The sequence below is a fragment of the Nomia melanderi genome, chromosome 2, assembly GCF_051020985.1.
Source record: "Nomia melanderi isolate GNS246 chromosome 2, iyNomMela1, whole genome shotgun sequence".
NCBI classification, from domain to species: domain Eukaryota; kingdom Metazoa; phylum Arthropoda; class Insecta; order Hymenoptera; family Halictidae; genus Nomia; species Nomia melanderi.
In genome coordinates this window covers 6,225,805-6,239,358 of record NC_135000.1, presented here as the reverse complement: position 1 = coordinate 6,239,358, position 13,554 = coordinate 6,225,805, and the positions used below count along the sequence as shown (strand labels likewise).

Here is a 13,554-nt window from a genome sequence, read left to right as displayed (position 1 = left end):
CTTCCTCAAATTGATCCAGACGTACACTCTTCCAGCAAATAACACCGTGACCGATAATAATAACATTTACGCGATCCCCAGCCGAGTGGAAACACAGGAAAGCCAAATATCTTCGGATTATTTACGGAATCCCCGATGGTAAAGGCGAAAGGGAGAAGAAGGGAAAGGCTTTTCCGCGAAATTCGGGGGGCCCCGTAAGTAACGAATGGCCGCGCGGCTCGGAACAAACGACGTGGTACGTGGGAAAAGCGACGCGCCCGTTCAAAATAATCCGACTCGCTCTATAAATACAATACGGCATTCAGTGCTGTGCGGCGCGTCGCGAAGTTCAGATGGCTTATCTGAGTCGCGTGCTCGCTCTCCGATCGGCCGATTCCCGTCGATGATAACGCGCTCGAGGGTGACCGGAAGTGATCCCTGTCGCATCGGTCGTCGACAGGAAACCGAGTGTCCCGCGCGTTCTTCGAGTGGCGCGCTGTTAAGTGGGAAAGGATTCGAGTGCTCGAATCCTTTGAGCCTGTGAGCCTCTATTTTTTTTTAATGTGTTGTATTGTTGTGCAGTGATTTATTGGATACTGGAGATTTTGTGCAGCTTTGCGTTGGATAAAGGAGTTTTAAGGTTTTGTGTTTGGGAATAGTTTATGTTTCTAGACAATGTTTTGTTGTGATCAGTAAAAATTTTCTTTGAATTTTGTTTTGATGGGTTTGTGAAGTGATTGAACCTGTGTCTCCATTTTTTTGAATGGGTTATATTGTTGTGAAATGATTTGTTGGAGGACACTGGAAATTCTCTTTTGTATTGGATAAAGTATTCCTTTATTTTTTGACTTTATGCGATCTCAAAAGTTCCACCAAAACCAAAGAACTAAGAAATGTTAAAAAATCAACTAAAACAGGGAGACACTAAGTGTTCACTACATTCAGGTATTGACACATCCACCACGATCGTGCCAAGAAATTGACAGTGTCAGTGACAGTTTAAAATTACTTCCCATCTACCAATTGGATCTACATAATCTTCCAATGACAATACTCCATCAAACCAATTAAAACCGCATCAAACAACGTCGAAGACATAGCTCAAACCACAGCAAACAACATCGAAATTCAAATCGCATCGGACACCATCAAAATCCCCATACAAACCGCATCAAACAATATCAAACTCCCAATTCAAACAGCATCAAACAACGTCAAAGACACAGTTAAAACTACATCAAACATCGCCGAAAACGCGATAAAACGTTTGTGAAAAGTAGTGCAGTAATTGTTCAGTGATTTTTGCCATGAAGAAAGCCGGCCGCACGGTGGTTAAGAGAAAATTTCGCCGCTCAAGGGGATTTTAACGGTGGTTCCGGAAGATTTGTCGTGGACACGTGTCGCGGCCATGGAGAGGCTCAGCGTCGCGGAAACATTGCGCAGGAAAGATAAGAGAAGACGCAGGGGTTGGACGGTGGTGGTCGGTCATGAAGTGCGGTGAGTATAAATCACGTGTGGTTTACCCTTATCAGAAAGGGGTAGACGGTGTCTCACTAGAGGAGCTGGATTGTCCTGTTGTTGCTCTCGGGGATAGGCGATAGCGCGGCATAAATTATTGAGATTAATCGAGCAAGCCTACTAGACGTCGTTGTCGCTGTTGATCGATATATCTCGTGTTAATAACCAGCCATTTTGGAAATATATCTTGTGCCAGCATTAACCCCTGCAGCTACGATTTAGTTCTCGAACTATGATCGATAGGACTGGTTTACTATTGACTTTTGTTGCTATTGAGGATTTATTGTAAGAGGAGAATGATTTTATCTTTCTGTCTTTTGGTTGGTATGTAGTATAATTATTGGTTTCTTTTCAACTATTATTGTTGGAACTAGTTTGAGATTAATAATTTATTGGAAAAATTAAAAAATTTTAGGGAGATTTTATGTCTTTATTTGGTATATACAATAGTGTATTTATTGATTATTTTTCAGCTATTATTGGTGGAACTAGTTTGAGATTAATAATTTATTGGAGAAACTGAAAAATTTTAGGCGATTTTGTCTTTGTTTGTGATAAAGTATAATTATTGATTACTTTTCAACTATAATTAATAGAACTAGTTTGACATTAATAATTTATTGAAAAAATTGAAAAATTTTAGTCACGTTCTATGCCTTTGTTAAAGTATAATTATTACTTGAATTTTATTCAAAATGATTTCTAATATATCGTTTTAACTGAAAGTTTTGGTGGACAGAGGTCTCCCACGTAGCAGCCAGTGGTTGAAATTTCCGAGCAGAGCTTGCTGAAACGTCGGTAAAGCTATTGCAAGTTCTGTTGGTAAACTTTTTGAGTTGTACAGCGCTGCCACCTTCGGCAGCTTTTCGAAAGCTCGTTGAATTTCAGGGATCTCGCGCAGTAAAGCGTTGATCAATATCGTGGGTTAGAATCCGCCATGTTCATTATGTCCTGCAATGAGAAAATGCTTGATGACCTATTTTTACTTAAACGAAACTATTATTTCTTATAATTGTATTCAAACTATATACGAATATATTTTCAAAATAATTTAAATAAAAAGAATTCAACTATTCTTTAAACGAAGATATAGAATACAGTATGGGCTTAAGTAGAATGTGTCAGTATATGATCAGACAGTCCATACAAGAGTCAATTAAAGCAAGAATATTAATTATTTTTCAATTCTACTTCTGTAGTTGAATGAAACATAAACTAATTGACATTTTGCCATAAAAAATTACAAAATTTATTAATCTAATTAATTTTGAATTTATAATTAAAATTTTCAAATTCTCTTAGCCTAAACTTTCTTAATCTTTAATTTAAGGAAACATCATAAATGATTAATAAATACGTAAATATTTTTCAAATATTCTGCGTGTAGCAAATATTTACTTTACACTGTTCTATATGCTCTAGTAAATCTAGCAGCTTGACTTGCTAATATCGATGAAAAATCTATTTTATCCGGGACGGCGGTATGACAGCTTTATTACAAGCCAGCCCATTGTTTTCATCGAAAATTTTGCTGGTCGCGTCGGCCCCGTGTAAATCCTCGCAGGAATGCAGGACGATTAAAAGCTTCTCTGGAGCAATGCGCCAATTTAATGTACAATTTAATGGGGACATCTGCGATTCTTTATTAAAGCGGCACCATTAACAGAGATCCACCGAAATGTATCACTTCATCCATTAAAACTAAATTACAAGCTGGCCATTTTCACACAATAATTTTTTTATTCATATCTCATTGCAAGTGTCTAAGGTTATCTAATACACTTTATAACTGCCATTTAATTTCACTGAGATTTTTAATTTAATTTAATAATTATCAGTTTACAATTGTATCAAATTTTCATTAAAAATTTGTTGTATAGAAATAAATTTATATAACACGTAAAAATTGCATGACAAAAAATTTACCGTTTCACAGAATTTTTTTATTAACATCTCACTGCACGTGGAAAAGGTCATCGAATATAATTCATTAGGGGAATTTATTGTAATTCGACTGAGATTTTTAATTGAATTTAATTTCCACTTATTGATCGTGATATTGTTAAAATTGCTTGAAAAATAATTTACTGTTTGAGTTATCCCATGAACCAGTTAATTTGCAATAAACGATATAATTAATGGACCGTGAAGTAATTAAACGATATTTCAAAGTCCAAAGTACAAACGAACAAATTTTAACAACGTGTTAACGTTCTTTGTATTTAACCGAAACATTTAACGATAAGCACGAATGTATATAGATCACTGTTGCGGTTTGAAATCGTGTGTAAATATCAGCATTTGCATAGAGCTCCACGGTATAATAATTAACAATTTCCATAACTAAATTCATAACAATGAAAACTGTGAATAATCAATCACATTTGAGAACATAATCTTCGAAATTGTATAAATTAGTTGGAAGCATTAATATTGATAATGATACACATACAGTAACTTAAACGTATTAATAGCATTAATAATAATTAGTAAACAATGACTTGAGTAACTACTGAAATAAATAATAATTGATTTGTAATTTCCTATATTATTAATTCTCTCCCCAGTTCATTAATAATAATTAATCATTAACAGAACCGTGTATAAAGAGTACACAAATGAATTATTTCTCTATTAATTGTAGAAGTACAATAATTAGTACACAATGACTTAAGTCACTACTAAACTGTATAATAGATTCGTAATTTCTTATATTATTGATTCTCTCCCCAGTTCATTAACAATAATTAATCATTAACAGAACCGTGTATAAAGAGTACTCACATGAATTAGTTTTCTATTAATTTAATATAGGAAATTATGAATCTATTATTCATTTGAGTAGTGACTTAAGTCATTGTGTACTAATTATTATTCTTCTATAATTAATAGAAAACTAATTCATGTGTGTACTCTTTATACACGTTTCTGTTAATGATTAATTATCATTTATTCTCTCCTCAGTTCATTAATAATAATTAATCATTAACAGAACCGTATCTAAAGGGTACACATGCAAATTATTTTTCCGTTAATTACAAAAGTGTATCGACGTAAAAATATGGCAGTGAATAATATTGCATCAAGACGTGTATGAATATCATCCTTAATTTCCTGGTGATAGTGACTGGCTGCACAGCAGGTTTCGTGTGTGCACTTTAATTTCATGGTCCCTTTGGCGAGCGAGTCGCCGCTATTTGTTTGAATACACGATGAAAAAAACAACGTCGTGTAGATCGGGCTCCGTGACGTGTCGCGTCACGAATTTTCATGGACCAATATTTGCGCTGGAACGAGGAACACCGAACCATCAAACCAAACACGCTCTGCAACGTGCTCAATATTTGCGGTGCTCATTCGCGTTGAGCTTTAAATTCTCGATCAATAGGTGGAAAGGAAATAGAAGTCTGCGGTGCTAAATCGATCACTGTTCGTTGTTATTCGATTGTGTTTATCCTTTGAAATACGTACCAAGTGAAAATAGAAATTTAAGTATTCATATTTTCAATTTAAAAGGATTTCGAAACTTCTGTGCAGATGGAACTGAAAATTAATTAAGGAAACTTATGATTAATGTATAAGGTAATTTGGAGGTTGTCAGTTTAAAAGATTTTATTGTTTATTATTGTTAGTAAGAATTTATTGAATTTATTTTAGTGTTATTCGATGGTTCAGAAAATAATTTATTATACTGTTTTTCGTGACAGTTTTTGCAAATAGTCAACTGTCGCTTTCTTTTATAAATATTAATGAGAAGCTGTGGACAGTTTGTTATGGAACATTGTTAACTGAATTGCACTACGAGTGACACCTAGTCATTTACTTTTGTTACAAATTTTTGAAATTCTTTGAGAGAAAACAAATTTCACTGCAATTTTTAAACAAATTTTCCCTTGTAAATAACAGTTTGCAAACATGTTATTTACTCGGTGAACACTATTGAAGTAAGCTGAAATGCTTTTATTCGGCCATTCAAATAATTCTCCGGCGTACAACCCTACCTTTAAATGTGAAATGTTACAGCGAGAAGTAGGTCAGTAGATTTAGACAGCAAAGGCCAGACATGAGGAATCGGTAATTGCTTGAAGCTTACGTTGACATGTGGTCTTTCTATTTCTGTCGTTAGCTACGTATAATCCTCAATTGCATAGAGCCAAAAATCTCTGCATCAAAAGAATACAGAATGACAGTCTAAGTGGAATGTGCATGTGCATGGTCAGACACAGAGTCTTCCCTTGCACTTTCCAAGAAACTAAATATTTCTATCACTATACCTTAAGAATTTTCTCTATAATTATTCCTCGTTTCTAAAAATATGTTAATCTCCAAAATTAAGTAACTAATCATTTAATTTTTTAAACAAATCCTTTTTCTCATTTTTCCTAATTTTCTCATTTTTCAAAAGGAATTGATTCGAAAGAAACTGGTATCCATAATTTTGAAACTGATTTGTTTAGTTTCGATGGAAGTACATGGAAAAAACAATTGGTCCTCAAAATTTGCACATGAACTTTTTTACTTTTCCGCCAACTTTCGGTCCCACTGCCGTTTGGTTCCACCTCGCAAACTTTTGGCGCGATTAACCCCATTTATCTGTAATTTATTTCTCGAAGAGCAGCAGAATAGTACAACGGATTTATCACCGGGAGCTTGAGGTGCTCTGCGAACGTAAAAAAAAGGGAAAATTTCTTTTTACACGTCCAAGCCCTTCCTTATGCTTCCTCCGCAGGCAATTTCTTTCAGCTGCGCTTACAGGAGAATTATAACTCGCCCCACTTCTCTGAATTGCCTCGTGTATTTATGGTTTATTATGAGGAGGAACACGAATTTCAGGTGTTCCCTTGCTCTCCGAGTAAAATTCGAAACAATATGGGGGTAATCAGTGTCTAATAAACCAGTCGAGGAATTTTCATCGCCTCGCAGCTGATCATTTTCGTGACAGATGGATTTCAGGAATGTTGGGGATCGTTGGAATAATTCTTTATATTAATAACAGTAAAGAATTAATTAATACGAAGTAATTAATCGTTCACTTACATGAATCATTTACGTTTCTTATATTATTACACTATATGCAGCATAGAGACAGTACTCAAAATAATTAATAAATTCAATTTATTATCTGTGAATGGAGAATATGTTAATTATTAATTATCCTAATAATTAAGCGAAACTAATCACTATATTAATAATTTGATACATAGTTATAATGGTCTTATAATTCAATGTCTATTTATTAGTCTATTAATTAACGAAAGCCTATTAGTATATTAATTAACAACCAAATTAATTTTCTTCGTTATTCTTTGTTTGTTACATTGAATTGTTTTTCACTAACACTGAATATCAGTAATTAGGGAGAGATACGATAGGAATTCCAATTTCCTGGAAGGGCCGATACCATATTAAGAATCAGTGGCCACGAGGCTGAAAATTTTTCGTGAAAATCACCGTCTTTTCCGAGCCACTTGTGACCTCAATTACGTATTCGTTGCCTAATTGGTTTATCGATCAGCAGACACCTGGCGATGCGAGCGTGAAACGCGATAGAAGCTTCCGGATAATCGGATTACGCCGGTGATGATTGAAGTCTAGAGCTATAATTCCTCCAGAGTTAATCGTGATTTACTGTTTTTGATAAGAAAATTGCGGCAGAACGTCTATTTTCTAGCTGACCAGGAAAAAATGTAAATATTACGAGCAGAAGGTTCATTAAATTCAATGTATTTCCGATATAGATGGTTATTTATCATTTTACTGTAATCCTCTATTATTATAGAAGCTTCATAAAGTGAAAATTAATAAATATCTACTTCTGACAAGATGTTCTTGTTGGGACAAGTTGAACTATGTTGTCTCTAGTTTGATCATTCCACAAATATAATTTAAAACTTCGAACACTAAAAAATTACAGATCTGAACGAATTATAATTGTTTTCAACGCTATGCGTTATCTAAAATACAATTTCACTTGGTTTGCCCATATTTGAGGCAAGTTGGATTATGTTTGTCTAAGTGTGAATATTATTCCAATTACTCTAATTTCGCCAACTTACATTGCATTTAACTAAATTTCGGCCATTTTGAAACACGATAGGTCTAGTTTAATTAAGTTAAAAGTAGATTATACTCGTATAAATTTAACCCACATTAAATTCTAATATTTTTTTAAGAAAGATCACTTCAATTTAGTAACTTATAGTTTCCAATATAGTAAAAATAAAATTGAATAATATATTAAATAATAAAATTGAGTAATATATTAAATAAAAAAATTGATTTATTTTCTGAAGAAAGATCACTTCAATTATTAACTTATAGTTTTCAATATAGTAAAAATAATTCAATTGTATTACATCAAATGAATATATAACGTGAACCCATTACAACAGAATATTGCAAAGCGATTCTCACAGTTTTCAACATCTCGTTCGCCTTTCCTCAGTTCCTTTTAATGCGCCGTTGTCTAGGAGGAACCGGTTCGAAACCAGGCTGAACAGTCGTTACCTCACAGAGGACGTCTTCATTTTCCCGACACCTCTCAAAGCTTAAAACAACATTACGTGTCTTGAGGCGGGGAAACATGGTCCCCATGTCTGTCCCCTATGTTTACTCTTCTTAATGATTCGTGTCATGTAACCGGACTTCCTTAGAAATTTCCTGGTAGGAGAATCGCAATCCCTGTATATTATCCCCGGGCGATATTGCTGCGGATGTACGTGGTTATCCCGGAGGATGAAGAATTCTAGAATTGCATCTTCCCTGGGTGTCGAATCGTTCGATTTTCTGCCAATAAAATAAATAACTCAAAAAGAGAAGGTAATCGATACTTAATTACCTCAAGGGGCACTGAAACAGGATGTTTCTTTGAAAGACTAATTAATATTTAATTATTTAACCACCGAAAAAGAGAGTTAGGATAAAATTAGAAAACTGTTGAAAGTCAATTTTCTAATTAGGTTTCAAAGACTTTTCTTTGAAGCTTCATTGCCAATTAAATTCAATGTCCAGTGAATTGATCTTCTGCCCATATTGGAGATTTGCTGCTCCATTTCTGTATACTCGGATGTTGTATTTTTGTATCGAGCTTTCAGCTCGAAAACTGTTCCATTAACCAGCAGCGTTGCTCAGCGAAGTAACGAATACAACGTATCTAGATTTTTTTAAATCGAACCATTGGTACAGTGAAATGCCAGTCGAGAGTTAATTGAAATTTAATGTTTCGTTCCCGACGGTGGTAACTTGAGAGTCGATTTAAACTAGATTTATCCCTCGTTAACGAATTAAAACTGATTTTTGTTAAAAGATTTTTCCGTTAATTAAACTTCAGATTAGTGCTCGATCTTTACAGGAAAAGGGAAAAAAGTTGCTGATAGGGTGAAGCGCGTCGTAATTAAAGTTTGATCCGGCCGTTCAAAGAGCTTCTCGTTTTGCTTGCAGGACAAGCTTTAAATATCATTAAAATGTCGCTCGTTTATTTCCTTACGTTGTCATCGCGGAGAATCTGCTTGAGGCGGCCCGAGTTTCGCGAGGAATACATTATAAATACCTTTCTCGAGTTTGACGTCTGGGCACGGTAACCTTTTTTGAACCCGAAATGTCGGGCGCAACCTCGAGACAGCCCTAGAGCACTGAAAGCTCTGTATTTCCGATCGTGCTATGGTTTATTCAATTTCGTGAGATTTGTGAAAGCTGTGGAGCTTTTCGTGGTTATGGAACATTCGAAATCCCGAAATCTGTAAGCCTCGTGAAGTCCATGAAGTTCAAAGGGCACAAAAGTGTAAAAAGATTGACGAGTTGAACGAGATCCGAAACATTGGAGAAGTATGATAAATGTAACAAGTAAGCTGAGAATTCAAAGAGTTAGAAGCGCTCAGGATCTGAAGACTCAAAAAGGAATCTATGAAGTCTATGAAATTCGAAAAATTTAGGAAGTCTAAGAGATTTGAGAAGTTGAAAAAATTCTAAAGAGTTCTAAGGAGTCCCAAGGAGTCCCAAGGAGTCCCAAACAGTGCTAAGGAATTCCAATTAGTCCCAATGAGCTTCAATGAGTCCCAAGAAATCCCAAAAAATTCCAAGAAATTCCAAGAAGTCTCAAGGAGCCCCAAGGAGACTCAAGGAATTCCAAGAAGTCCCAAGAAGTCCCAAGGAGTCCCAAAAAATTTCCAAAAAATTCCCAAGAAGTACCAAAAACTCCCAAGAAGTCCCAAGCTGTACCAAGCTGTACCAAGGAGTCCCAAGAGGTCCCAAAAAATCCCAAAAAGTCCCAAAAAGTTTCAAAAATCGTCAAAAAGTCCCAAGGGATCCCAGGACGCCCTAAGAACACGTAAGCTATCCCAAGCAATTAAGTTAATAATCCTCAGGATCCAAACGAAACCAGCCTAACACTAAAAAGAACCGAATTGAAACAAGACCCACCGAAAAATTCCCCACTACAATCCAGGTCCAACCCCTCGAACAGGATATGCACCCTAACCCGACAGCCTCTCGGCAGCCTAAACCTCAATTTCTTTCGCATTCCGAAGTATCCCTCTCGATCGATCGGCAAGCGGAACGCAATCCCAGTGGCTCGCCGACCCTCTTGCATTCTATCCGCGCAATCCGGCAACCAATAGCTCGCTGGCAAGGTAAACTGTGAAGCATCGCGGAGAGCTGCCGTATCTTGCCGAGGCAAGAGTTAGCCGAGTTCTTGCTACAGAGTGAAACGTGACGGAGTTCCCTAATGACGAATCGAGTCCGTGTAACGGTGCGACAACACTCGCAGCTTGACCTTTCCTGCACTCCGAGGAAGCCTCTGTGACGAGCATGCTCCGCTTCCTCCTCGGCCGGCCCCTTTTCGCTTAATATAGTCCAGGTGCTTGCCCCCTCGCGATGCACGCCGGGCAGAGCCGGATCCTCTGAAAGGACTTAGTCAGCCTCGAACGCACCTCATCCGTGTCATCTATCTGAAAGCCCCCGGCTGCTGCTAAAGACGGCGGCAAACTTGTCGCGGGAACTTTGATACACCTTTTCTTGACTTCACGGGGCTCGCTGTGACGGGAATAATCAACGTGATGACAGCTTGGAGGGCTGTACATTAATTGCGACGAGAATATTACGGTGTTAGGAGATTGGAGTGGCCAATTTTCTTGAGAGAATTGTGAATTATTGTTTGTGTTGTTGTTGTTTTTGTTGAGTTGGGTATTAGATGTTTATGGTGTTTATGGGGAATTTGTGTTATTTTTTTTAATTTGCTGTTGAGGATTCTGTTGGTTTAGGTAGATTAGTTATTAAATGTTTCTGTTGTTTTTGTTGCGGTAGTTATTGAATGTTTCTGTTGTAAGATGTTTATAATATTTTCACTGAATTAATTACTGGATGTTTTTGTTGTGTTCAGTATGATTGTTTGAACTATAAATATTTCAGTCTCGTTGTAGTTTTCATTGTTGTTTCTATTAAATTAGGTATTAGATATTTCTAATATTTCTATTGAATTAGTTAATAGATTTCTATTCTATTTATCATAGTCATTTGAACTGCGAATGTTTCTCTCATTGCAATTTTCATTATTTCAACTACTCCCTATTGTTTCTATCGTTTCCATTAGATTAGTCATTAAGTATTCCTAATATTTCCATTAAATTAATCCCTAGACATTTCTATTGTATCCATCATAATCGTTTGAACTACAAACATTTCACTCTCATTGCAATTTTCATTATTTCAACTACTCCCTATTGTTTCTATCGTTTCCATTAGATTAGTCATTAAATATTCCTAATATTTCTGTTAAATTAATCACTAAATATTCCTATCGTATTCATCAGAATCGTTTGAACTGCGAATATTTCTCTCATTGCAATTTTCATTATTTCAACTACTCCCTATTGTTTCTATCGTTTCCATTAGATTAGTCATTAAATATTCCTATCGTATTCATCATAATCGTTTGAACTGCGAATATTTCTCTCATTGCAATTTTCATTATTTTAACTGCTCCCTATTGTTTCTATTGTTTCCATTAGATTAACCATTAAATATTCCTAATATTTCTATTAAATTAATCACTAGACGTTCCTATTGTATACATCATAATCGTCTGAACTTCAAACATTTCACTCTCACTGCAATTTTCATTATTCCTGCTTCCCCCGTTCACAGTTTCATTTTTTCGTCACTTTCGTTGTTACAATTATCCCGTAACATTCGAAACACAAACACCTTCGTCCAACGTTACTGCATTCGCTCCACCGTAATTCCATTTAATTCCCAATTTACGAAAACTTCCGCGAGCAACGTGTAACTGCATTTCATTAATTTAATTACTTTTCTTGAATATCTCGGCAAAGACAGGAATTCCCATGAACTCCTCCCTGCTCTAATTAGAGGACTGATAAATAACAGGCTCGAACTTTCTCAAACTTTCATTCGCTCCGGGGAAAAGATGCAGTTCCAAGAGCGCTCGGGGTCCAATCAAGTCGCTTCGCTGTACTATATTTAACCTCTGTGCACTCCGCGGGACGAGTCATGTCACAAATTCGTGCGTGCCATCGTGACTCGTTGCTCCAGGCACCACGTGACGGCTGAAACGCAGCTGATGGCCAGCTTCCAAAACCGATATTCTCCACAAACGTGTAAATCGATTCGGCCAGCGCGCAAATATTTATGAAGATCGCAATATTTCCTTCGTAGTTTGTTTCCATCGTTTGCGAAACGAATACTCCACCGCCATTTTCGCGGAAAACATGCATTAACCAGTTAGCTATGTCTGACGAGTGTACTCGGTATCTCGGAACACATAGTTAAAATTTTTTCCTTCATTAATTATTCATCTTTGTAATAAACAGATGATACTTCTTTATTTTGCTTTAGTTTATTTATTTTATGTCAGGTGTACGACTGAAGATCTTTATGTAAATTCGAATTTTTAAGAATACAATTGGAAAAATAAGACTTAATATGTTAATTAGAATTAAGATTTAGATAGAGTGGTTTTGATTATTATTTTATTTATTATATTGTGATATAATAAAATGATTGTATTATTATTAGTGATTTATTAATATAATTATGTTATAAAAATTACTGTGTCTGATACTTTAACAATTTCTTTCTCTTACTGTGCGCATTCTGTGCACTTTTGCACTTTCATATTTCAAATAAGCGCATAAAGATCCGCAGTGTGGTTATTTGTTTCGTTGGTTAAGAAACCGAGTTTCTTCTCAATTATTTTCTTTGTCTCCGCTGTTCCTTCAGTATTCTGGTATTTGTCCTGGAGTTCAATATCTGCTTCCTCTACGCAAATTGCAAAGGATTATTTGCTCTGTTCGAGTGTTTCGCTGCGCGTTTGCTGCTCCGTTAACTTTGACCCTTCGCTGGTTTTCTATTGACTTCGAGTTGGATGAGAGCTAATGGTAAATAAATAGATCTGGATTAAAGTTATCGCGGTGGAAATCGTGGGAACTTTAGTGCTGATTTTGAGTGTATTAATGAGAGTATTGGTTTTAGAAGATTTCCATGTGGCAGGTTATAGGTCACGATTAGAATTGCAAAAGAATCTGGAGATCTTGAAAATTCGTGTATTGCTTGGGTGAGTGAGCAATTGTTATTAATGATGCCTGTGGAGAAAATAGAATATATTCAGGTTTAATTAAAATACTGAATATTTCATTGATTACTTTATTTAATGAGTATTGCATTATTTGGAAGATCGGTATTTTTCATTAGTACTATCAAATGTTTTTGCTGAATGTTTTGCCTCTTTTTAGACTTGTAAAATATTTATGATTACCAGGAAATCTTAAGGGAAAGTTGTAATTACCCGGAAACTGGTTTACTGAAAGTTCTCCTAAAGTGCTAATTAGTAAGAACTACAGTACTGCAAGAGTTCCCAAATCAGAAAATATTCTCTTAAAACTGTAACCATTCGAAATGTCCTAATTACCAAAAAAAGAGTCTGAATCTCCTAAAGATTCTCAAAAAACTTCAAAAACCTCACCGATAAATCTCAAAAAAACTCAATTACCCTAGTACTCTAAAAATTCTCAAAAAATCCCAATTACTCCAAAACACCCAAAT

General features: G+C 35.6%; 1 protein-coding gene across 2 annotated transcripts in view; it reads left to right on the top strand.

Annotated features, from left to right (window-relative positions):
* The first annotated feature begins 293 nt into the window (after positions 1–293).
* dnc (phosphodiesterase dunce) overlaps positions 294–13,554 on the top strand; it is a 220,604-nt gene continuing 207,343 nt past the window's right edge. The window contains exons 1-2 of one of the 2 annotated variants that reach the window (XM_031973635.2): positions 294–519; positions 593–1,476. In XM_031973635.2, coding sequence (XP_031829495.1) covers positions 1,388–1,476 — 89 coding nt within the window. In that variant the 5' untranslated portion in view covers positions 294–519; positions 593–1,387. Of the gene's footprint in view, positions 1,477–13,554 lie in introns of both variants that reach the window. The other variant, XM_031973556.2, reaches the window with a different exon arrangement.